This window comes from Mustela putorius, unplaced genomic scaffold, assembly GCF_011764305.1.
Source record: "Mustela putorius furo isolate JIRA1106 unplaced genomic scaffold, ASM1176430v1.1 tig00000460_pilon_pilon_pilon, whole genome shotgun sequence".
Lineage (NCBI taxonomy): Eukaryota > Metazoa > Chordata > Mammalia > Carnivora > Mustelidae > Mustela > Mustela putorius.
In genome coordinates this window covers 19,282,896-19,307,794 of record NW_025421389.1, presented here as the reverse complement: position 1 = coordinate 19,307,794, position 24,899 = coordinate 19,282,896, and the positions used below count along the sequence as shown (strand labels likewise).

General features: G+C 36.5%; 1 protein-coding gene across 4 annotated transcripts in view; it reads left to right on the top strand.

The window, feature by feature from the left end:
- ARHGEF12 (Rho guanine nucleotide exchange factor 12) overlaps positions 1-24,899 on the top strand; it is a 145,963-nt gene that overhangs the window by 53,065 nt on the left and 67,999 nt on the right. For 3 of the 4 annotated variants that reach the window (XM_004750072.3, XM_045080425.1, XM_004750070.3), the window contains exons 2-4: positions 15,375-15,398; positions 16,878-16,963; positions 18,559-18,615. In XM_004750072.3, the coding sequence (XP_004750129.1) occupies positions 15,375-15,398; positions 16,878-16,963; positions 18,559-18,615 (167 nt within the window). The remainder of the gene's footprint in view (positions 1-15,374; positions 15,399-16,877; positions 16,964-18,558; positions 18,616-24,899) is intronic. The other variant, XM_004750071.3, reaches the window with a different exon arrangement.

Genomic DNA, 24,899 nt, shown 5'->3' with positions numbered 1-24,899 from the left:
AGACTGAATTTGACTTTCTTGGTGTTCAGATGTGTGGCATATGAAAGTTTATTCATTCACCAGAGTGTTCCTTTAAAACATCAATTAGGTCATTTCTTAAAACCCTCCTGTTTTCATTATACTTTGAATAAAATCTGAATTCATGGACATGGCTCACATTCTTACGTTATCTGGCCCCTCTCTTATCTGCTAATCTCATCTCATTACTACTTTCTTGGTCATTTTCTATGCTCAAGCCACAGTGGACTTTGTATTTCTCAAATTAGTAAGCTTTTTCTCCATTGTGATCTTTGTCCTATTACATTTGCCTATAGCTTTGTGGCTGAAGATCTTCTCATGGCTGGCTCCTACACCTCATTTAGGTCTCAGCTCAAATGCTATAGAAGTCTTCTTTGAATAAACAAAATTAACTCAGTTAGTCACAGTCATGTATATTTTATTTTTCTCATAGCACTTACCACTGTCTGAAATAATCTGGTACAATTATTTGTCCAGTCTGTCTTGTAGAATGTAAGCCTCTTGAGAGCAGAGGTTTTATCTGTTTTTCCATGTAACCTCTAGTAACTGGAACAGTACATGACACTGATTGCTGTTTATGTAACTTAGTGTGTTTTTGGTGGTCTATAACTGGAAAGCTAACTAGTAAGGACATTTATTGGCTCACATAAGAAGAAGTCCAGAGCTGGGTTCAGGGATTTTTGATCTCATAGCTTACCTGGGTCAAGAGCACAGGTTCTTTCCAGTTTTCCACTTTTGCCATCAGTGTCAGCTTCATCTTAAACTAGTTTTTAATGATGGATGTTAAATAGTAGTCAGGCCTACTTGCTTTCTCATTCCTGTCCAGTGGGAGCAAGGACAAGAAGTTTCATGTTCTTTCTTAGGAGTAAGAAAATACTTTCACAGATGCTTTTAGCAAACTTTGTATTCTCCTTGTCTCTTTCTGAACCAATCACTTACTCAACAGTGGACTTACCATTCAGTGCCAAAAAGCCCAGCTCTGTTGGTGCAAATGGAGTCCGCTTCCCTTGGATCATCAAGCTCTGAGAAAAATGGTAAATAACTGAATAAAATAGGGGTGAAAAGGACGATTGTGGTCTGGATTGGTAATCATTTATGTCTTCCATAATTCTAAATAAAAGTATTTTGAATGAATGAATTCATTTAGTAAATACGTATTGAATTGTCTAGTATATGCTCAGCACCGTACCAGTAAATTAGAATAAAAAATGGTCCTCACCTTCAAATAATTTAAAGTCTAGTGAGAGAAACAAATTAACAGTATACTAAAATTATTTTTAAATCAATTTATTATAATAATTTAATACAAATAAATCTAAAATAAAGCAAAAAAAAAAAGTGAAAAGAGGAGATAAAGAACAGATGAGACAAAAAGCAAATCACAAGATGATAGACTTTAACCTATACATATCAGTAATCACAATAAAGATAAATGGTCTAGGGGCACCTGGGTGGCTTAGTGGGTTAAGCCTCTGCCTTTGGCTGAGGTCATGGTCTCAGGGTCCTGGGATCGAGCCCTGTATAGGGCTCTCTGCTCAGGGGGGAGCCTGCTTCCTCCTTTCTCTCTTTGCCTGCCTCTCTGCCTACTTGTGATCTCTCTCTCTCTGTCAAATAAATAAGTAAAATCTTAAAAAAAAAATGGTGTAAACACTCCAGTTAAAGGCAGAGATTATCAGATTAGATAAAAAGGAAAGCCTAACTCTGTGCTACAAGAAATACACCTTAAACATAAAGACATATAGTTTAAAAGAAGATATGCCATGGTAGTATTAATCAAAGGAAAGATAGAGTGATATATTAATATCAGATAAAGTAAGCTTCAGAACAAAAGTATTAGGGTTAAAGAAAGTCATTACATAATGATTAAAGCATCAAGTAAAAAAGATATAACAGTTCTAAACTTTTATATAGCTAGTAACTGAGCTTTAAAATTTTCATGAAAGAAAAACTGATATAACTGATATAACTGCAAGACAAATCCCCAATTATTACCAGTGAGTTCAATATCTCTCAATAATTGAAAGAAGTAGAAAATCAGTAAGGGTATAGACTACTTAACACTATTGACCGGTTTGATCTAGTTGCTTTTATAGAACATTCTATCCAACAACATAGTACAGGTTTGTTTGTTTTTTTAGCACGTATACATGGAATATTTATTAAGATAGACCATATTATGGGTTATAAATAAATTTAAATAAAAGGTTTAAATCAGGGGATCCTGGGTGGCTCAGTGGGTTAAGCATCTGACTTGGTTTCAGCTCAGGTCATGAGCTTGGAGTTGTGGGATCAAGCCTTGCATCTGGCTCCATGCTAAGTGAAGAGTTTTGTCTTAGATTTTTGTTCCCTCCCCATCTGCTCCTCCCCCCTTGCATGCTTTCTCTCTCAAATAAATAAAATCTTTTTTTTTTTTTTAAGGATCAAGTCATATAAAATATGTTCTCTGACCACAGTGGAATTAAATTAGAAGTTGGTAAAAGAAAGATCTCTGGAAAATGCCCAAATATTTGGAAAATAAACAACATACTTTTAAATTACCTGTGGTCCAAAGAAGATACTAAAAGGGAAATGGGAAATTATTTTGTATTGAATGAAAATAAGAACACAATTTATCAGAATTTGCAGGATGCCACTAAACCATTACTTAAAAAACATTAAACTCCTTTTAGAAAAGAAGAAAAGTCTAAAGCCAATGACATCAATTTCTGTTTTAAGAAACTAGAATAAGAGCAAGTTAAAACCAAAGTAAGCAGAAGAAATGATAAAGATCAGAGTAGGAAGTCAATGCAGTAGAAACAGAAAAGCAGTAGAGAAAATCAATGAAAGCAAAAGCTGGTTCTTTTGAGAATAATAATAAAATTGTTAGAACTCTAGCCAGGCTGATCAGGAATAAAAGAGGGAAGACAAACATTACCATTCTCAAGAATAAAAGAAGTGACATCACTACAGATTCTACAGATATTAAAATGTTCATAAGGGAATATTATGAATAGCTTTATGCCAATAAAGTTAACAATTTAGATGAAATATGGTTTAGAATTTTATAAATTCCACCAATATACAAACATGTGTATATAACTATTACATATATAAGAACATATAAAATATACATATGTACACTTACACATTGGTAAGTGTACATAAATATACATTTACATAGTTGTATGTATATATACACAGCTACATACATACATCTTTTTAAAAAAATAGTTATTTGAGAAAGAGCACGCACCAGCAGAAGAGGGGTGGAGGGAAATTGAGCAGGGAGCCTGATGTGGGGCTCTGTCCCAGGACCCTGGGTTCTTGATCTGAGTTGAAGGCAGATGTTTAACTGACTAAGCCACCCAAGCACCCTGAGAAGATATTTCTTCATGTTAAAAAGTGGAAAACCATTGCTTTATAGGAAACTTTACAGTTTTGGAAAGGTAACAGTTTCATTCTTCAGTCCCTTGAGGGAGAGGAATTGTCTTGAAAATATATAAAAAATAGTATTAGTAATGTAGACCTATTTAAAAATTAACATCAGTAGTCTTATGTATCAAAAGTGTATTAGGTATGATAAGTCACATCTAAGGGAGAAAATAGAACAATGTCAGTGAATTAAAAATGAACTGAACTTTGTAAAGCAGTGATTCCCAATTCTGGAGTGACATAAGAGGAATGTCAAAATATTTAAAACACACTTTCCTCCATGTTTCCAAATTCAGTGCTGTGGTGAACCATTGTTACTGATAAGAGTGTACCCTGTACATTCTATGGTTTAGGGCCAAGAAAAACTCTTGTAGAAAGTGTGAAATAGCATGCATAGAACTAATCTTCTCACCTTTTCCCCACAGAATTAGAGGTCTTTTTTCCTTTGTGCTGGTTTGAAAGTTTGGGGTATTCAGATCTGGCATAGAAAATGTGATTTAAGGGGCATCTGGCTGGCTTAGTCAGTTGGCTATGTGCCTTCAGCTCAGGTCGTGATCCTGGGGTCCTGGGATTGAGCCTTGCATCTGGCTCCACACTCAGCAGAGAGTCAGCTTCTTCCTCTCCTTATATGCCTGCTAGGTACTCATCTTCTCTCTCTCTCTCTCTCAAATAAATAAATAAAATATATTTTTAAAAAAGAGAGAGAATGTGGTTTCATGATAAACTAAATGGATAGCTAAGAGGAATTGAAGAATTGTTAATATTTGATGCCAGAACCAAAGCATTTGTGAAGAGAAATCTCTAGTTTATAGCCAGAAATTGCATTATAACATTAATTATACACATAGCTAGTAAAAGTAGTTTTAATGAAAAATAATTTCCTTAGAAGAAAATAAAATATTTTTATGAATGTGGAATGTGTATTACATAGAAGATTTAATTGTAATTTTATTGGCTATGATCAGTTCTTTTGTTATTAGTCTTATCTTTACTGATACTAGTCTTATCTTTACTGATACTAGTCTTATCTTTACTGATATTTTATTTTTATATAGCCTGTTTTATTTATTTATGGAGCTATTTCACCAACTGAGGAGTATGACATAAATTTAATAATATGTGACTAAAGTACTCATAATGTATTTCTTTTTTTTTTTTTAAGATTTTATTTATTTATTTGACAGAGATCACGAGTAGGCAGAGAGGCAGGCAGAGAGAGAGAGAGGAGGAAGCAGGCTCCTGCTGAGCAGACAGCCTGATGCGGGACTCGATCCCAGGACCCCGAGATCATGACCTGAGCCGAAGGCAGCGGCTTAACCCACTGAGCCACCCAGGCGCCCCTCATAATGTATTTCTTATGTAATTTTAAAAATTATAAGTAGAAAACATGGAGTGTGAGCAATCCTTATTCTCTTAGAGTTCTTCTGGAAAGTATATGAGGTTTTTATTTGTTTATAAGAAATAGGCCTATGTAGGTTTAGTTCAAGGAAATTGTGAACATTTTTAGTATATATTGGGATTAGGTTTATACTTCTCTGACTCCCTATTTTTTTTTTTAATTTTTTATTTTTTATAAACATATATTTTTATCCCCAGGGGTACAGGTCTGTGAATCACCAGGTTTACACACTTCACAGCACTCACCAAATCACATACCCTCCCCAATGTCCATAATCCCACCCCCTTCTCCCAAACCCCTCCATGTTGCATCACCACTTCCTCATATCAGGGAGATCATATGATAGTTGTCTTTCTCTGCTTGACTTATTTCGCTAAGCATGATACGCTCTAGTTCTGACTCCCTATTTTTTTTGGCAAATCCTTGTCTGTTCAGCTTTGTGGTATAGATGGGATGGTGAATTAGCCTTCTTTGTATTCAAGTTCTGAGCATACCAAGTACAATACCTGAAGGTAAATAGAGCTGTTGAATAATACTCAGTGATTTGGGTGTTAGTGTTAATTCTGTTTTTCCTTCTCCTAAGATTTTCAAAATAGAATTCCTATTCTTGTAATTGTGTTGGCATTTGGTAAGAAATGTTTAAGAACATTTAGGATAAATGCATTGTAATTTGTTTTCTTGTCGAATTGGTATTCCTTGCTATGGATGCTATTTTTTTTTTTAAGATTTTATTTATTTATTTGACAGAGATCACAAGTAGGGAGAGAGGCAGGCAGAGAGAGAGGAGGAAGCAGGCTCCCCGCTGAGCAGAGAGCCTGATGCGGGGCTCGATCCCAGGACCCTGGGATCATGACCTGAGCCGAATGCAGAGGCTTTAACCCACTGAGCCACCCAGGTGCCCCTATGGATGCTATTTTTAATGGATGTTTTAGATTTTTTCTTTAATAAAAATGGAAACTGCAAATATATCAAATATGTGCTTTAATGTGATACGTAAGAATTTACATTTTGAGTAGAACTTTTTTATATCATAGAAGATACAGTGTTATTTGAAATTTTATATTTTAATTTTACATTTTCATAAAATTCTCAAGTTCGGGTTAGTAATGGAGTTTGTCTTAATGACACCTCAATACAAAAGGTGAAAGCCAACTAAGACTTTTTACTTTTTCAGAAGGACAGTTGTATCCTTTGGCAAATCTGCAGAAAGCAGCTTATCCTAACAAATTTTGCACAGTTCTTGCTTCAGTTTACAAAATTTGAACACTCAATCTTAATGTACTTTATATAAAATCTTCTTTTTTAAGATTTTATTTACTTGTCACAGACAGAGAGAGTGCACAAGCAGGGAGAGCAGCAGGCAGAAGGAGAAGCAGACTACTGGCTGATCAGGGAGCCCAGTGCAGGACTTGATCCCGGCACCCTAGGATCATGACCTCAGCTGAAGGCAGCTGCTTAAAGACGGAGCCACCCAGATGTTCCTATAAAATCTTTATATAAGTCTTTATATAAATATTTATTTGAGAGAGAGGGTGCCTGCATATGTGCACGTGAGTTGGGGGGAGAGCCGCAGAGAGAGAGAGAGAATCCTCAAGCAGACTCCCTGCTGAGCACAAACCTACACAAGACTGGATTCCAGGACCCAGTGATCATGACCTGAGCTGAAACCAAGAGTTGGCTGCTTAACCAACTGAGCTACCCAGGTGCCCCCATTCTGTTTCTTGAAGTAGGCCTGCATTGCTATTAATTGCCCTCTTACTAATTGCTTTTGCTGTCTCCCAATAATTGTTGTGTGTTGTTGTATTTCTATTTGTAGTTGTCTCTAGACATTTTTTTTATTGCTCAGATTTCTCTGATGACCTTGTGGTTGTTTGGTAGCATGTTTAATCCTATGTTTGTGTTTTCTTGTTTTCTTCTTGTAATTGATTTCTAGTTTAATAATAATGTGGTGGGACAAGGTGCTTGATGAGATTTCAGTATTCTTTAATTTATTGGAACTTGTTTTGTGGCTTAACATGTTATCTATCCTGTCAGTGTTCTATATGCACTTGAGAAGAATGTGTATTCTGTTGCTTTTGGATGGAATGTCCCATATATATCTATTAAGAACATCTGGTTTAATGTGTTGTTTAAAGTCAGTGTTTTCTTGTTGATTTTCTGTGTGGATGATTTATCTATAGATGTCTACCATTACTGTATTGTTGTCAGTTTCTTCCTTTAGGTCTATTAATACTTACTTTATTTATTTTGGTGTTCCTATGTTGGGTGCATATATATTTATAATTGTTGTATCATCTTGCTGGATTGACCCTTTTATCATTATGTAATGCTTTTCTTTAACTTATTAAAGTATTTTTTGGGGCGTCTGAGTGGCTTAGTTGGTTAAGTGACTGCCTTCGGCTCAGGTCATGATCTTGGAGTCCTGGGATCGAGTCCCACGTCAGGCTTCCTGCTCGGCAGGGAGTCTGCTTCTCCCTCTGATCTCTCCCCTTTCATGTTCTCTCTCTCTCTCTCTCTCAAATAAATAAAATCTTTAAGAAAAAGTATTTTTTAAAGATTTTATTTGAGAGAGTGTGCACAAGTGGGGGGAGGGGCAAAGGGCGAGAAAGAGGCAGACTCCCTGCTGAAAGTCATGACTTGAACTGAGGCAGACGTCTAACCAAATGAGCCACCTGGGTGCCCCAGAGTCTTTATTTTAAAGTTTATTTTGTCTGTTACAAGCATAGCTATATAAACTTTCTTTCAGTTCACATTTTCGTGGAATATTTTTTTTCTCCCCTTTACTTTCTATCTCTGTGTTACTTCTGAAATTAGTCTCTTGTAGGCAGCATATCTCTGAGTCTTGTTTTCTTAATCCATTCAACCACTCTGTACTTTTTGGTTGGGGAATTTAGTCCATTTACATTTAAAGTAATTATTGATAGGTATGTATTTATTGCCATTTTATTAATTGTTTTCTGGCTCTTTTTGTAATTCCTCTCGTTTCTTTCTTCCTTTTTCTTCCCTTTTGGCTCTATAACCTCCTTTAGTGTTATGTACTGGTTTCTCTTCATTTTCTTTTGTGTATTTACTATAAATTTTTGCTTTGTGGTTACTGTGAGCTTCACAAATGCATCACAGTTTTTTATCTTATGTGACATCAAAAATAAACATGGGGAGTGTAAAAATGTAGTTTTAGAATGTATTCAAATTTAAGCTGTCATCAACTTAAAATAGACTGCTATATATATAGATGTTATTTGTGAACCTCAAAGTAACCACAAAACAAAAACTTATAGTTCTTAGTGAGTTCTTATATTTATATTTTTAGTACTTTTGCCTTTTGACCTTCATACTAGCTTTATAAATGACTAATCCACTACCTTAACTACATATATTATCTTTTTCACTGAGATTTTTACTTTCATGTTTTCTTGTCATTAATTAATTGCTTTTTTGCTTAAAGAAGACCTTTAAAAAAATTTTTTTTAAGAACAGTTTAGTGATGATGGACTCCTTTAGCTTTTGCTTATCTGAAAAATTATTTATCTCTTCTTCTATTCTGAATAGTAACCTTGCCAGTAGAGTATTCCCCCACCTCCAACACACACACCCATAGCATATTCTTGGTTTGAGTTTTTTTTTCCTTTCAGTTCTTTGAATATGTCGTGCCACTCTCTTCTGACCTGCAAATTTTCTGCTAAAAAATCTGCTGATATCATGTGGGATTTCCCTTGTACATAATAAATTGTTTTCCTCTTGCTGCTTTTCAAATTCTCTTTTTAACTTTTTTTTTTTTAAGATTTTATTTATTTATTTGACAGAGATCACAAGTAGGCATAGAGGCAGGCAGGGTGGGTGGGGGGAGACAGGCTCCTTGCTGAGCAGAGAGCCTGATTCAGGGCTTCATCCCAGGACCCTGGGATCATGACCTGACCGGAAGGCAGAGGCTTTAACCCACTGAGCCACCCAGGCGCCCCTTATCTTTAACTTCTGACAATTTAATTGTAATGTTTCTTGGTGTGAATTTTTGGGGGTTTGTTTTGTGTAGAACTCTTTGTGCCTTCTGGACCTGGATGTCTGTTTCTTTCCCTGGGGTAATGAAGTTTTCAGACATCATTTCTTCAGATAAGTTTTCTGCCCCTTTCTCTCTTCATCCAGTGGGCTGTCACACTCCTCTAGTATATTTTTTTAGTTCAGTTACTGTATTCTTTTGCTCTCTGCCCCCTTTTTGGTACTTTCTTAAATATTCTCTTTGTTGACGTTCTCACCATGTTCATCTCTTCTCCCAAGTTTGATGACCATTTTTATGACTATTACTTTGAATTCTTTAACAGGTAGATTACTTATCTCTGTTTCATTAAGGACTTTTTCTAAAGTTTTGTCTTGTACTTTTGTTTGCCACCTTTTCCTGTCTCATTTTGTCTGAGCCTCTGTATTTGTTTTCATGTATTAGGCAAAACCTTTCTGAGTCTTGAAGGTGTGGCCTTCTGTAGGAGATGACCCATGGGACCCAGAGGTACTGTCTCCCTAGTCACCAGAGCCAGGCTCTCAAGGAGCATCCCCTGTGTGTGCTGCACATGCTTACTGGCTGTGGTGGTGCTGTGATGGTGGCATCAGGAGTAGAGGCAGGTGTTGCCCAGCTGCGGCATGGTTAGGAACTGAAGTGGGGATACCAACCTGCGCTAGCAGGTTAAGGGGAGGTTGTAAAAATTAACAAAGTAGCATTAGCAAGGTAGAATATGACCACAAAAATGGTAGTTTCCAATGTTTCTTTTCTTGGAGAGAGTCCCAGCAGGTTCCTGAAGCTCTGGCAGTTGCTTTAAGATGAGTAATTGGGTCACCTTCACATTTGGTCTAGGAGCTTTTCAAACTGCTGCTTTTGGATTAGGTCTCAGGGCGAGTGAGTCAGCCTGCAAACCTTGTAAGAGTGGGTTCTCAATTCCCTACATTTCTGTGGTTCTCCAGGACCTAATCCCTGTTTATATTAAGTTTGAGGGGCTTATCTCTCTGGTGCATGACCCAAGGATTGAGGTGCTCGATGTGGGGCACAAACCCCCTTGCTCCTCAGGCAAAAAAAGTTCCATTTTTTTGAAATCCCTTCTGATTGTGGGTCCCTGTGCCTGGGGTGGGGTGTTGGCAAGAGCATGTCTCTGCCTCTCCTACCGGTCTCAAATTGGCCCTTTTATTTTTTGTTGTGAAGGCACTGTTCATCTAGTTTCCAGAACTTTTTCAGAGGAAATTGTTGCATGTTAGCTGTTGAATTTTGTGTCCATGGGAAGAGGTGAGTTTAGGATCATCCTACTTGGCTGTCTTGAACCACTTCTCCAAACAAATTCTGAAATTGGGAATTGTGAAGTAAGATTAAGGTTTAAACCCTTATTTGCTAAGCAAAATAAGTCGTCAGAGAAAGACAAATACCACAGAGATTTCATTCATATGTGCAATTTAGGAAACAAAACAGATGAACACGGGGAAGGGAAAGAAAAATAAAATAAGGTGAAAACAGAGAGAGAGATACTAAGTAGTTTGAGGTTTCTTTTTTCTGGCAGTTCCCTTTGCTTCGTTTTTTGAAGTGAATAATTGGAAGTCTAGAAAGACACTGTATAAGTTAATGATGATACTCATTATCTCAAAGCAGAATTATTTAGAAACCTTACAGGAGATATTGCCTAAAGTAATACTATTTCAGGTTGTCCATGAGGAAAGAAGAGCCTATAATAAATAAGATGTTATTTTCATTGTGAATTACTTTTCCCAGTTCAGAAACAACCAATATCTGATTTATAATATCTAGCAGAGGCAATTAAAATAATTTAGAATTTACTGTTTGATTTGTCAAAGTATGTCTAGGAAAGACTAAGGATCATTATGTGTTAAGTTCTTCAATAAAAGTAGCAGTATCCTTAGTTATATTTAAGAATTTAATTTGAGATTGTCTTACGTTACATTCTAGTGAATCGTTTTTGGATTTTACACCAGAATTGAGCTCCCTGGTCCTTCTTTCTGTGGTTTTGTATTGCAAGGTCCAGAGGTTTAAAACTAATAACAACACCATGAAAATTCTCGAGTCATCCTTTCAGCTGTAGCTTCTGCTCGAGTCTTTATGATATAACTAATGTTTATGCCAGCTCTGCTGACAGCTTTTCATGCTTTAGATCTATCTCCCAATAAAAAGGTACAATGGTGGATAATTTTCGGATTTTTGTTTGTTTGTTTTTTCTGTCGTTTTTAGTTTTTTTAGTGAGTGTAAGCTAGACCAGTTATAAATTGTAGGTGGTGAAAGGATTTATGACTGGTATTTTTGGAGAGCTAGGAGTGTTAGTGGTCATTACTACTTTTGGCTCTATGAATCTTATTGTCCAGAGATCTAAAGTTTGAATTAAGTTTAGCTGAAGTCAGCAGTATGTTCTAAATCCCTATACTTAAGGGTACTTAAATGCCCTTTTAGCTGTTTTGTTATTTTGTGAAAAATGATACAATACTAGAGCTAGCTGGTTCATATTCACATTGGAGTAGTTTCAAACTTTAGTGTTGTGCTTCAGGATATTTAAATTATTTTCTAGAAACAGATGAAAATAAAACTTGATTTACATCCAGGACACAGAATTCTGTAATCATTCTTGATACTTTAAAGGAGATGGGAAATAATGGACTCTTGCTAAATGGTGGGTATGGTCAACACAATTTCACAGGCTTTAAAAAAAAAAAATCTCTGACCCTACTTGCTAGGAAAATGAAAAGTTTAGTTGTAACCTGATCTCCCTGCTGAACAGAGGGCCCGATGTGGGGCTCGATCCCAGGACCCCGAGATCATGACCTGAGCTGAAGTCAGAAGCTTTACCCACTGAGCCACCCAGGCACCCCTGAATATTGTTAGTTTTTAAGTTTATTTTTCTTTTCTATTTAATTTGAAGTTAAGTCTCTAAAGCTCAGATTTTATTTTTGTTCTGATTAATAGTTAATAATAACTTAATGGTTATTAAGTGCTAGACAGTGCTTCTCATTTAATGCTTTGCATGTTCTAATTCTCAAAACAAATTTGTAAGGTAGGAACTAGTATAATCACTATTTTCCAGAAGATTTTTGGAGAGCCTGAGCACCTTGTACAAGTGTTAAAGCACCTTTTAAATTGCAAAACTAGAATATGAACCTCATTTTTTTTCTGAGGAGCCCTTGTCCATGAGGCCTTGAGATCACATGCAGTTTTCATTGACTGTAACAGTAATGGAATCTGTATTTTTTTTTTGTATTGTTGTTTGTCATCATTTCATGCGGATTGAGCCCTAGACTTCTCTTACCTGCAGTCTGTTTTGCAGAGTTCTTTGTCTAGAAACTCTCCTCACTGGCATGAATTTCAGTAAGCTAGTGCTGTATTTCATGGATTCCAAGGTGCATGGGCTTTTTATCCTGCCTTTTAACATTGCTAAGATCAGGATGTATCTTACAATGGAATTATTGAGAATTCTAAATTTAGTAGCTGACATTAACAGGCTAATGAAAACTTGCCCACTATCCAGTGTAGGTAAAATATCCTGAACTTAATTCTCCTCTTTGCAGTCACCCCTTATAAAGAACCATCCAGACTCCCAAATTCTTCATCAAAATTAAACCTGAGGAAAAAATATCTAATACCTTGAAGGAGATAGAGAGGGTAGGAATTAAGGTTTAAGTGTGGTATTTCTATTTTTTTCTTTCAGGACACTTTCTTTCAGGAGTAATATCAAAGGCTTTTTTCTCATAAAAAATTATCTATAAAAGGAAAAAATGACTTCTAATAAGCTATATATTATAAGCAAATATGTGTTAACAAAAACCTTGATGGCCATTTGTAATGTTTTTAATCTAGAAGAAATTCTGTTTAACAGTCTTAAAGGGATATCCCAATTAGAAAGTCATGTATATGTATGTATTGTATAGTAAAGTGTGTGTGTGTGTGTGTGTGTGTGTGTGGTTAAACCTGGCGAAAACTGGAAGTTTTACTAAAGGAAATACTATTTATTGGGTTAGGGTTATTTATTTAAGTACCAAATCACAACTCCCTTTACACTGTAATAACATATTGGGAGGAGTATGCAAATAAAAACTTTGAGGAGGCTTCTATATATTGCTTCCTGGGCTTTAATATTAGAGCTCAGAACTTATAAGAAAAAGGCATCCTGAGTCAAGTGAGTAAATATAATCGTGACCTTTAAGGCTCTTGGTTAGAATTTGTGGCATTCAAGTGTGCTTAGTATAGGTAATCGAAAGTAAGGGCATCTAGTGATCTTATCCCAATGGCTCTAATTTCTGACAGCATTTTCCTTTTGAAATTATGGGTCTTCGTATTCATACTTGAGCTTCGTCTCATATCTGGAAAAATACACACATATGTAAATATGCACAGACATGTTCATTGTTGACTAAATGTCCAAGTGATTGATACGGTATTTTCAAAAGCCAGAAACAATTTATTAAGGACTTCCAACGTAATTCAGCATTCAACTACAGCTCTTTTCCTCAGATAGCTAACCAGAGGAGGTTGCTACAGTTGTATGATTGGGTTGCAGAATGGACAAGGTCTTGAAAATAGACGATTTGGGGGCCAGAATTGTTTCTTCAGCCTAGTGTTGGGCTAATTGTGGAATTTAGTGATTAGAGAAAAAGTACTGTATTTAAAAATTTGTGTTTGAGAGAGGCTCTTCACCTGTACTTTAAGAATGTAGTAAGTCGACTGTGTTAAGCGAATTTTACTGTGCAGTAGTCCTTGTTCTTCATCTTTTCACTCCATTTTTATCCTCCTCCTTCCCCTCCCTTTCCATTCCCTCCTAAGAGAAGGCAGCTCAGGAAGCTGGTTTACAACCGTAGTCTGGGAACTTCCGGGATTCTTTACCAGAATCTCCCTGGATGTTGCAGGCCCTGACGCAAGCAGCATTGTTTTGGGGTAGGAGTTTTTATAACCGCTATCAGGAAGAGTGGCTAAGGTTGCTAACTGCAGGTATTATCCTTTGTAGAAACTCAGTTGGGAATTCTTTTCTGCCAGCTCCTATGTTCATGTCTAAATTAAAAAAACATTCCCCCCTCCCCACACTTCCCCAGCAAGTAAGGATGGACTTCCTGTTTCTGAAAATTTCGTGATTTTTTGTAATTGGTCTGTTCTCTAGAGCAGTTTACTCTTACCCCAGAACCTCTTTTCCTTGTTATCCCTGACTTTGTTGTGAGTGAACATGCACTTCTTATGAAAGTTTTTAGATTCTTTGTATTTTTCTTTGGATCAGTTCTAGTTTTTATCGGAGTTAAAGGAAATGGTAATTAAACTTGTACTTTAGAGGTTTTTTTTTTTTTAAAGATTTTATTTATTTATTTGACAGAGAGAGATCACAAGTAGGCAGAGAGGCAGGCAGAGAGAGAGGAAGGGAAGCAGGCTCCCTGCTGAGCAGAGAGCCCGATGCGGGACTCGATCCCAGGACCCTGAGACCATGACCTGAGCCGAAGGCAGCGGCTTAACCCACTGAGCCACCCAGGTGCCCCTAGAGGTTTTTTTTTAAACTAAATTGTCTCCATGACAAATGAAATAATCATTTAAGTTATCATTGTTTTATGTTTGTTTCTTACTGTGTTTATTAATGACCTTTTTTTAAAAAAAAAAACAGTGTTATTGATACTCTTAATAAGTCCCATTTTTGTTGCCCAGGCTAGATAATCTTTACATAAAATGCCATCAGTTGTGGTCATTTCTCAATAACAAATCTGATGAAAGGGGAATGGGAGGAAATCTGAAAACACATGTAGACTTAGTGTTTATGTGTAACGTCAAATTCTTATCAGGAAGCCTCCAGTAATATTTCTTTCAAAAAAGGCAACCAGGAGGAAATGCAGTAGTTCTTAATAGCTTGTAGACCGGAAGAAAGAAAAGATGTACCCTTTTGTTTTCTACTTTTGGAACATAGTCTTAGTAACTGGTAGTATTGCAATGGTATTTTCTCTAGATTTCTGTTATAAATGCTAAACATAAATGAGAATTGTGATTTAATTATGATCAAAGGGTAGTAGACAGGTCAATACAGCAGTAATCACCACCCAGATATCTTGGGGAATGGGGAGAGGGGATGAACAGGAAAAAACTTTCCTTGCTAGGGAAAGTGAATATAATATTTTAATGGCAATATATTTCTCTTTGCCTTAGTTTTTTAAAATCTGCAAAATGGAAATAATATCTTTATAGGTATTTTTTAGGTTTAAATGAGATAGCACTTGTCAGCAGTTTAGAATAGTGCTTAACATCTTGTAAGCCCTTAGTAAATTTAGCAACAGCTAAATTTAGCAACAGCTAAATTTACAGATTTTAAAAAAGGAGAACCCATACTCAGTGACAGCTCATGGTAAATGCACCTGTAATTTAAGATTTAACAAAGGAGTTATTAAAAAATAGCATCCAGCTTTTTACTCCAACTGTTTGCCGAATCTTGCTTTGGGAAAGTTGCACAAGGTTTATATCTCTTATTCTGCTTTAGTAGAATGAATAAATTTAATAACAGTCTTATAAGTGAAATAACTACATCTTCCCTTTTTTTTTTCTTTGTTTCAGGTTTCCCCTCAAAAAACCTATAAGGTAAGTTGTTCAGTTGCCCTTCATACGTGTTGGTTAAATCTTAATTAGAAGCATTCCTTTGAAATTATGGCGGATTTTTATGGCTTTTGAAAATGTGGGTTTAAGTAGTTTAAAATATCAAAATGTTTTACAAATTTAAAATGTAACAGGTGTTGCATATTTTTTCTGGAAGGGAGCATTGTTTTGATAACATTTTCAATGTTTTTAATATAAGCAATTTAAAAGTTTGTTCAAATTGATAGTTAAGGTCACTCCCTATGAAGAAATTTAATTTTAAAATCTATTGTGACTGTTTTCAGTTGTGAGTAGCTTGGGGAGTGTAAATGGCTTGCCAATTTTTGATGTATTTTATCATGTGGGTAATACAGCTGCCTTTAGTTAATGAACTTTGGCAAACTGAATCAGTCTTAATTACTTTAAGAGTAAAGGAAAAAAATCCCGAATGTTCACATACGCCTATGCTCACAGCCTTATCCCCATATATATTCAGATCCTGGGATGAAATACCTTTTCCTCAGTGCTTATTCTCACTGCTCTCTCATCCTAATTGTCATGAATATTATTTAGACTGTAGGTAGTATATCATTCCTAATTATGTTAGTACTTTTATCATTTTAGTGACAGCATGGTCCAGGATACCGATGCTAATCTTGGCATTTCTGTTAATTAGTATTGTATATATTACTGTGAGGGTCTTATTTGCTGCCCTGCTATTATCTGGCCAGTATAATTGGGTAGGACATAGGAAGAATAATAATTCCAGTGTCATCTGAGCCTGCCTGACTTCTGTAGCTAGAATCTAGTGAGGCTTGCCTAAAACCAGTCTTTCTTTCTTTCTTTTTCTTTTTATTATTCTCACCCATGCTGCATTTACACTAGTGATTTTGAACCTGACCATAGTATATGTAGGGTCAGGTCGGGCAAAGTGTCGAATTACTTTCAGACACTGTTTTCTTACCTGTTCAGTGGAAGTCATAGTAACCTGTGAAGGCCACTGGAAGAATTTAAGTTATTTTATTTTATCTTTAAAGATTTCATTTATTTATTTGTCAGAGAGACAAAGAGAGAGAGTACAAGCAAGGGGGAGCAGCAGGCAGAGGGAGAAGCAGGCTCCTTGCTGAGAAAGGAGCTGGATGCAGGACTTGATCCTAGGACTCTGAGATTGTGACCTGACCAGATGCTTAACCAATTGAGCCACCCAGGCATCCCAAATATAAGTTATTTCTAAGAATAAAATAGACTTAATACTACATACTACTTTTATTATTTTTAAGCACTTTTTATAAGCAAATAACTAGATTATTTATTACACATACCATAGACTGAATTTAAAACTTCTTGAAAAATATAGGTTAGATTTGTGAGGATGTATAAGGTAAACTGAGTACTTGGATTCTCTTGGTAAGACACACTTGCAATTAAATTTTTATTCGCTTGATTTGCTTGTAGTAAATATTTGACTGCTTTACTTTAATTTAGGCATGGGAGTATTTTGAACCGAGAGTCACCAACAGATAAGAAGCAGAAAGTTGAGCGCAGTGCATCACATGATTTTGATCCTACAGGTAAAGCACTGTTTGTTCTTCTAAAGAATATTGAGTGTAGTTTAGTTCAGAATAATTTGGCTTAATAAGCTACATAACTACCTGAAACACCCAGGAGTTCTTGTTTGATCTGTTTCCGAACTCTTCCTTCCTCTTCGATGATAATATCAAACCTGTGCTTTGGGGATGAATGCAAGCATTTTTAACATCAACGCTATGGATTCCGCTATGGAAGCATCATTGTAGAGTGTATTTTATTTAAAAATAATGACAATAAACATAGTCATTTGTCATAATTGGAGATTCTAGTCAGACCAAGGACTTAGTATTAAAATAAATCCTAAGTGTGATCTGTAGTAGATCTCATAAAATCAAAGCTCTAACAACTGCAGATTTCTGTAATCATTTAAAAATTCGTGTGTGACCATAGTAAGTTGGAGTATTAGATAAAATCCAACTTCAGGGATTACTGATCATCTCACTTTAGAGTAAGCAAATGAATAGAGACCCCTTTTTCTTCAGTCAAAAATATTCTGAGTGCAGAGAATCTTTTAAGTAGTGTTGATCTTGTCTAAGGTTTTCATGCTAGTGAACTTCTGACTATTTATATTCTTAATTTTATACAAATAGATTGAACTCCTCTTGTACAATATGGGCTTTTGCTTCCTCCTTATAAAGTCAGTCAGTATTTAATTTATAAAAAATGCTGGATAATTTCGCTTTTGTCATTTGAAACTAATAAGTGTTCTTTGTGTATATACTATTTTACTCTGTTGTATGTTCCTATGACAAAAGAGTATAGTAGGTAATCACTAAGGTGATTAATAAAGAGTATCTCTTTAAGACATTTTTGTCTAGAAATACAGTTTTAATAGAGTGTATTTTTTGTATCCAACTCAGATGTCTCATATTTTCATTGTAAATGGTTATTTTGAAAAAACATTATAAACATTATTCTGGAAGGGAAGAAAAGGAAGTGACTAGCTAGTAATTTACTTGCATCTTGGATCATAGGTAAAAATGAAATCCCAGTCATCAGTTTATTTAGGCTTGGGTAGGGGGGTGCGTACAACTTCTGGATCTCCATTAAAAGATAATTTTTAAATTCTGACATATAATTTTGACATCATGGGGCTCAGAGGCTTTTATTAATATGATTAGTTATTATTCTTGCTAATGAGTATCTGCCCTAAGTTCATATAAACCTTAGAGTCTTGTTAGATTGACTTATCCTGTATTACTCCTCTGTGGTGTGCCCATCTCCAAAGACAGGGTCAGTGAAGTGGTATGCAGTGCTTCAAAATGAGATTATTACAGCTTTTAGTGCTTTTGTCATCTCTATGATTGTCAGATGATATATTTTGTAGACTATTCATGTGTCATGTTGTTTGAACACATTTTTATTGTACTGTCTTTTCTTCGATAAATCTTTAAAAGATGTCATTACTTGTGCTGTTCGTGACTGTTCTAAGTGCTATCACCTGTGATGTTCATACTTTGTGTTTGCACGATTTAACTTGATCATGATTCATTCCTTTTTTCCCCCATGAATTTTTCCCCTTACATTGGTCTCCATATTTTCTATATCTCTCTCCTTTTCTCCCGCTCTTGTGCAGATAGCTCCTCCAAGAAGACAAAGTCTAGTTCAGAGGAGAGTAGATCCGAGATATATGGTAAGCTAATGTAGCCAATTCAGCCTTGCACCTTTGGAGCTTGCTTCATGCTGTTTACTTTTTTGTTTTTCTTTTAAATAACTTCAGCCTTCCTTGTGTCTGCTCTGCATGGCATGACCTACTGCAGGGAAAGGGAGCCTGGGGTTTTAATGTGGCTGCCACTGGGAAGCTTAAGGTTGCTAGAAACTAACATCATAGAGTAAGAGTAGGCCACATGACCCATCTTGTCTTTCATCTTGTGTCTGATGGGAAAGTGGTGATGTCTGATATTATTGAGTTGGGCTCTTCCACTTAACATGGGTGGGCTTTGAATTCTTGGCGTCTTCTTCCCATGTCCCATTTGCTGAGTTTGGATCACGTAGAATTTCATGGCACCAGTCTTTACCTCTAAGCATAGCTACTGGTGTGACTTAGAGGTGTTACCAGTTCTTTGGAATTTTTATTTGATTTCTTTTTATTTGTTTCTTTTTATTGGCCTCATCATCTGGAAATGTTGTTCATGTATGATTTACCCACAATAGCAAAAATACCTTAAGTATTTTATTTCTATGGCTTGAAGAATTTGTTTATGCATTTCATAAGTGTCCCTGAAGCTTATTCTGAATGGGCAAATGTCAAAATGACACCTTTTAAAAATAATTTTCATGAAGAGCAGGTTTAAACTGAGTGGTTAACTTTTGCAACAGATTATTGAAGCACTAATATTTCTAGGCTGTGCCCTGTCTTCCAAAGATAATATAAACCATGTCTGTGAAGTTCATACATGTTTTTCCCTTTCCTCTGCACAGTTTTACCTGCCCTCTCTTCTCTTGTTTTGGCAGCCGATTAGTGCCTTGAGAAAAGTAAATAGGAGAAGCACTTCTTGGAACCCAGACTTTTAAAATAATCTCTGAAAGACTAATAAGTTATTTCTTTTTAAGAAGATTCCAAATTTGGCCTCAAAGGAAAACCAGGTTTTCTCTAAAAGAGGCAGAAGTCTGTCATATGGAAGTTTCCCCAGATATACGTGTTTCCTAGCCTGACATAACATGAAAGGAAAAAAAAATATATGAAAGTGCCCCAGCCCCCCAAGACATTTTATAATTTATATCTCCTGACACTTAAACCCATAATATCACATACTTTTTAATATTATGAGGCTTCTGTATTTGATTTTAAACCAGTTATGCTTCCATGTTCAGTAAATATAGTTCTTTGCTTCGGTTTTTATGACCAGTGCCTTTTTGTGTATAGAGAAATCTTTTACAGTAGGTCAAGAAAAAAATGTGTACCATGCTGTATGGCATGGCAAATGTATGTTTTTTCTTCCTTCCAAAGTTATTTGGCTCCTCCTAAATAAGAAATAGCTTCCAAATTTCTCAAGATTCTGTCTTTCTGTTCTATATAAAGAGCTTCCTATGGTTTATTCTCTCCTTAGGAATGTGAAGACTATCTTTATTCGCTCCCTCCTTTTCTGGTAGCCTTTGCAATGTTGTATTTCACCTCCCCCACCATTTTCCTAGATCTGTGGTATGAATGCAAAAGCTTGGTATTTGCTTTGGATGCTAGGATGTTTACTTTGGATGATAGGATGATAGGTATGTATGCAAAGGCTTGCTGTTTGATTTGGATGTTAATATTTCAGTGATAGGAATATTGATACTAGTTCAGACATGCCATTCGCTTGTTAGTAATAGAAACATTTTAAGTGGTAATGGGGAAATAAGGTGTGGCTTCTTTGTTTGTTTCTTGAAAAGCCTCGAAATACCTTTTTTGGAAGGAACTGAGCCATGGGGCTTTAAAAAGCTCTTATAAAAGGGATGACTTGATCAGAACAGAGTGAGCATGCTAACTTAAATCTCTCTGACATTACAAATGTTATAAAACAGGTGCTTTATCACACAGCACCTCAGACTTTGCCTCAGACTTTGTGCTTCTACCACAGATGGAAAAGAATCTTGGGAAGGAGGGGGTCAAGAAAAAGCTTGGAAATAATGGGATATGACGGAGTAGAGTCACACCAACTGCTGACATTTTCTTAGTGTAGCATCTCTTAACAAGCCCACTTCTAAGTTTTGAGATTTTATACTGTCTTGGGGTAGAATTCACTAGCTCAATACTTCGACAAATGCTAGTTCTTCACTTAACAAAGTATTTATTTTGAACTCTCTTTGCCATTTTTAGAGCTGTTTTTGGTGAGATAAATTTACTTTGCTCATTTTACAAGAAAACTAAGTGTTTGTTTTGTATTGACTTCTTTTGTTAAGTTTCTGCCTGGTGCAGTAGGTCAGTATTATTCCATTTCTCCTTATTTCTCCCTCTACCTTTCGGTGTCTGTTGACCATGTTCAGATTATGTTTCTGAGCTACAGTTTCAATTATACTTCATTTTCTATTTTTCTCATGAATATCATGATGGAGAAATTTTGTGGACTTTGTGGGACATGAGAGGGTTTATGAGGGCATTTGGAGTTTGATAGCAGCCTTTTCTTGCCTTCTGTCCTGGCTTCATGATTCTAGATTCTAGATTCTAGCTGACAGGATTATATAGAAGAAAGTAAGCCAGATCTTTCTGTAACTATCTAATCTGCTGGGGCTGCTATAACAAAATACCAGAGACTTGGCTTAAATAACAAAAATGTATTTTCTCTCACTTTTAGAGGCTAGAAGTATGAGATCAGGGTTGCAGGTTCTGGGGAGAGCTCTCTCCTGCCTTGCAGACGGCCACGGTTTTGCCTTGTGCTCTCACGGTCCTTTGGTACAAGCGCAGGTGGAGAACAGTCTCTCTGGTGTGTCTTCTTCTAAGGACACTGATCCCATCATGAGGGCCCTACTCTTAGGACCTCATCTAATTCTAATTACCTGCCAAAGCCCCATCTCCAAATACCATTGCATATTAGGGGTTAGGACTCAGTGTATGAATTGGGGGAGGGGAAGACCCAAACAGTAGTCGGTAACAGAAGCACACTGTTAGTACTTAAACTATCCTGGTTGGTTAATTCAGAGTGTATTTTTTTTTTTAAGATTTTACTTATTTATTTGGGAGAGAGAGAGCGCAAGTATGAGAGAGAGAGAGAGCATGAGAGGGCAGAGGGAGAAGCAGACTCCCCGTTGAGCAGGAAGTTCAACGTGGAGCCCCATCCCAGGGCCATGACCCAGGTCAAAGGCAGACAGACGCCCAACTGACTGTGCCACCAGGTGCCCTGTAGAATGGACTTTTAAAAAACTCTTACCTTTTTTAAGTTCAGCCTTCTCAGATGTATAAAGGTTAAAGTCCCCAAGTTATTCTTTCTGCTTTCTTCTTCAGCCTGGCAGAGAACACTCTAAACATGAACCTTCTGCGTCCTCCTAAGTCACTCGCTTCCTGACCTCTTGCAGTCTGACTTCCCAACACATACTATCTGGAAGGTGAACCAAAAGATCCTAGTTGAAAATCTTTGAACTTTTTCCAGTTCTCACCTTCCTCTGAACAAACTGGCAATGCTGATATCCTTTATTTGGTTTGTTTCTGTAATAGTACATTAATCTGGTTCTTTCTTCTTTGCGGCTGTTTTGTCTTTCCTTTACTTGATTGCTTTTCCCCTTCTTATAGTTGCACACATGGTCTGTGTTTCTGTCCTTGGTCATTTCCCCTGTGTCCAGTCTTGTATTTTAAATTGTTTACTGAATATTTTTACTCTATCTTTCAAATTTAGAATGACCAATGTGCAATTCATCCTTGTTCCCTGTGGCTAGAAATCAGTCTTCTTCGTGATCCTGATTCTTCTCATGGCACCACCATTCTGACACTCACCTAGTCTCATTTTCTTCAAGTCATCTTTGCTCCCTTTCCCTTGTTCTTGGGAGTCAAGAGTTGGCCAGGTCCAGTGGGTTCTACCATCACATTATCTTCCATCCCTCACTCTCTTGGTTCTGTCGCCGCTGTTCTGTTCAGTTTTCCATCATATCATAAGACTGTTTGCAGAGACTCATAATTTTGTTTCACTTCGATTTACTTTGATTCACTTCGATTTCACATTGATTTACTTCCTTTTCTCCGTTCTACTCTCTCTGTTAGATTAATAGGATTAAAGTAAGGATTTGGTCATGCACTTACTAGGAAAGTATGAATAGTTAATGAAGATATGCTATAATTTGTTTCTAGTTTATCATTCTGCCTTAACCCACCTGTTACTTCTACTACCATTTACCTAAAGGTACCAGCCTCTCCTCCACATTTTCCCTTGGTATTCTTTCTTTGCTCATGCCATTCCCATTGTCTTGAATGGTTTACCTTCCTTTACTCTCCATCCTATAAGGCCCGGTTCAAACACTGCCTCCAACACAGGGCTTTCCTGGGTTTGCCCCTCTCCTCTGTGGTCTAACCTTTGACACCCGGCTTCGTATCTAGTTATTTGTGTTTCCACCTGCCTTTGCATCTCGCATAATGCCTGAAACAGTGGAGGCACTCATTTAATGTGTTTTGAATGAATGATTATTGATGTCAGAATGAAGTATTTTAATAAGGAGAACTGATAACATATGATGTTGGCCCATCGTGATTGGATTTTTCTTCTCTTCAGAAAAATTTCAAGATAGAAGAAAACGTAACTTAGAAAAGAGACTCACTGCTGGTAATAGTCTAAAAGAATGAAATCAGCACACTTGGAAGTTAAAGCTTCCTCTTGCTGGCAGCATTGTGCTTTTAGAATCCAGAAGCTTCTTAATCAAAGGATTATCTGAGGTCTTCTCATAAAACATGTATGTCTGGCAGCAGTTTAAAAATGAGCTGTTTTTATGAGGTTGCACATGGTCTTTCTCCACACCCTTCCCTGAAGCTAATTCTTGAGAAGTGAGACTCAGAGAGGTTTGGTCATGTAATAAAATGAAAGGTGAAGAAAGACTGGTGTGCTTTCACTAGAATAAATGCCGTATGGAAGGTTCAGCATGTTGCTTTGCATTTTTAACACTCCGTTTTCCATAACTTGCTGTTTGGTACTATTATTGCTTTTTTCCCAGGAGTGTATTACCGTGAAATCTGAGAGTACTTTCTCCTCTTTTTCAGAGTACCTTTTTTTTTTAAAGAGTAATTAATTTATTTATTTGAAAGGCAGAGATTACAAGGCAGGCGGGGGGAGGGCAATGCGGGTGGGGGAGCAGGCTCCCTGCTGAGCAGAGAACCTGATGCAGGGCTTGATCCCAGAACCCTGGGATCATGACCTGAACCGAAGGTAGAGGCTTTAACCCACTGAGCCACCCAGGCACCCTCAGAGTACCTTTTTATGACTTCTTCCCCTGCCCACTCCAAAGCCTTACAAAGGCTTAATTTTTTTCACTTTCAAATACCATCCTTGGTAATTATCTTTTGAGTATGAAATAGTCATTTTATGTTGGTTTCAAATACCACACTGTCAAAACAAGAAAAAGAAATGTCCTTTATTATAAAGAGAAAAAATTTAGGAAAGGATAGTATTTATATAAATTTTATAGAACATTTTTACTTCACTGATGATGTGAAGCATGAGATCTATTATTAGCTTCCAGGAGAAATAGCATAATCCTTAAGAGTTAGGAAATAAAAAATGTATTTGTAACTAGAGATGTTATTTTAGGGGAGGTAGGAAATCATATTGTTTCAGTTAGAAGTTACGTAGGGGAAGATTAGTGTCTTTCTAAAGGTATTTCTCTACTTTGCATGGTTTCAGGGCTATGTTTTTACTTTTTCCGAAAAAGTGATTGGGTATGATTTAAAATTTCCTATATCCAAAATAAATTCAAGTTTACAAAGGAAATATACATTTACCTGTCACATGCCAGGCATTATGAGAAGGGCTAGAGATACAAAGATAATAGGATCTGTAACTGCTTTCTAGGAGTGCAGTAGCACAAAAGAAGAATCTTGGTACATTGTGGTTAAGTACATGAGATGTGCACTTGTTTATCTGTACTCCATGTGCCCTTAGAAAGTAGAGCGTTGTGACAAAACAATCTTCTCTGGCACTAAGAATGATGAGAATGAAGAAGTAGCACCATGACCAAGTTTCAGGGCAGGTTGAGCATCGTCATTATCTTACTTATCAGACACTGTCTTCACACACTGTGCTTGGATGCAGCTCCCATCAAAGTGATTTGCGACCATATAAAAACTCCTATTCGGGGGTAATCACATTGTATGGTAATTCTAACAGACAATAAGGGATTTAGCAAAACCAACCAGCAAACCATCGACTATATTTATATGTGTGTGTAAAAACCAGGTAAAGTAAAAATGGTGGAAGATGTTGGTTGGTTGGTTTTAATTACTGAAATGTGAAAGTGGCTATTTTG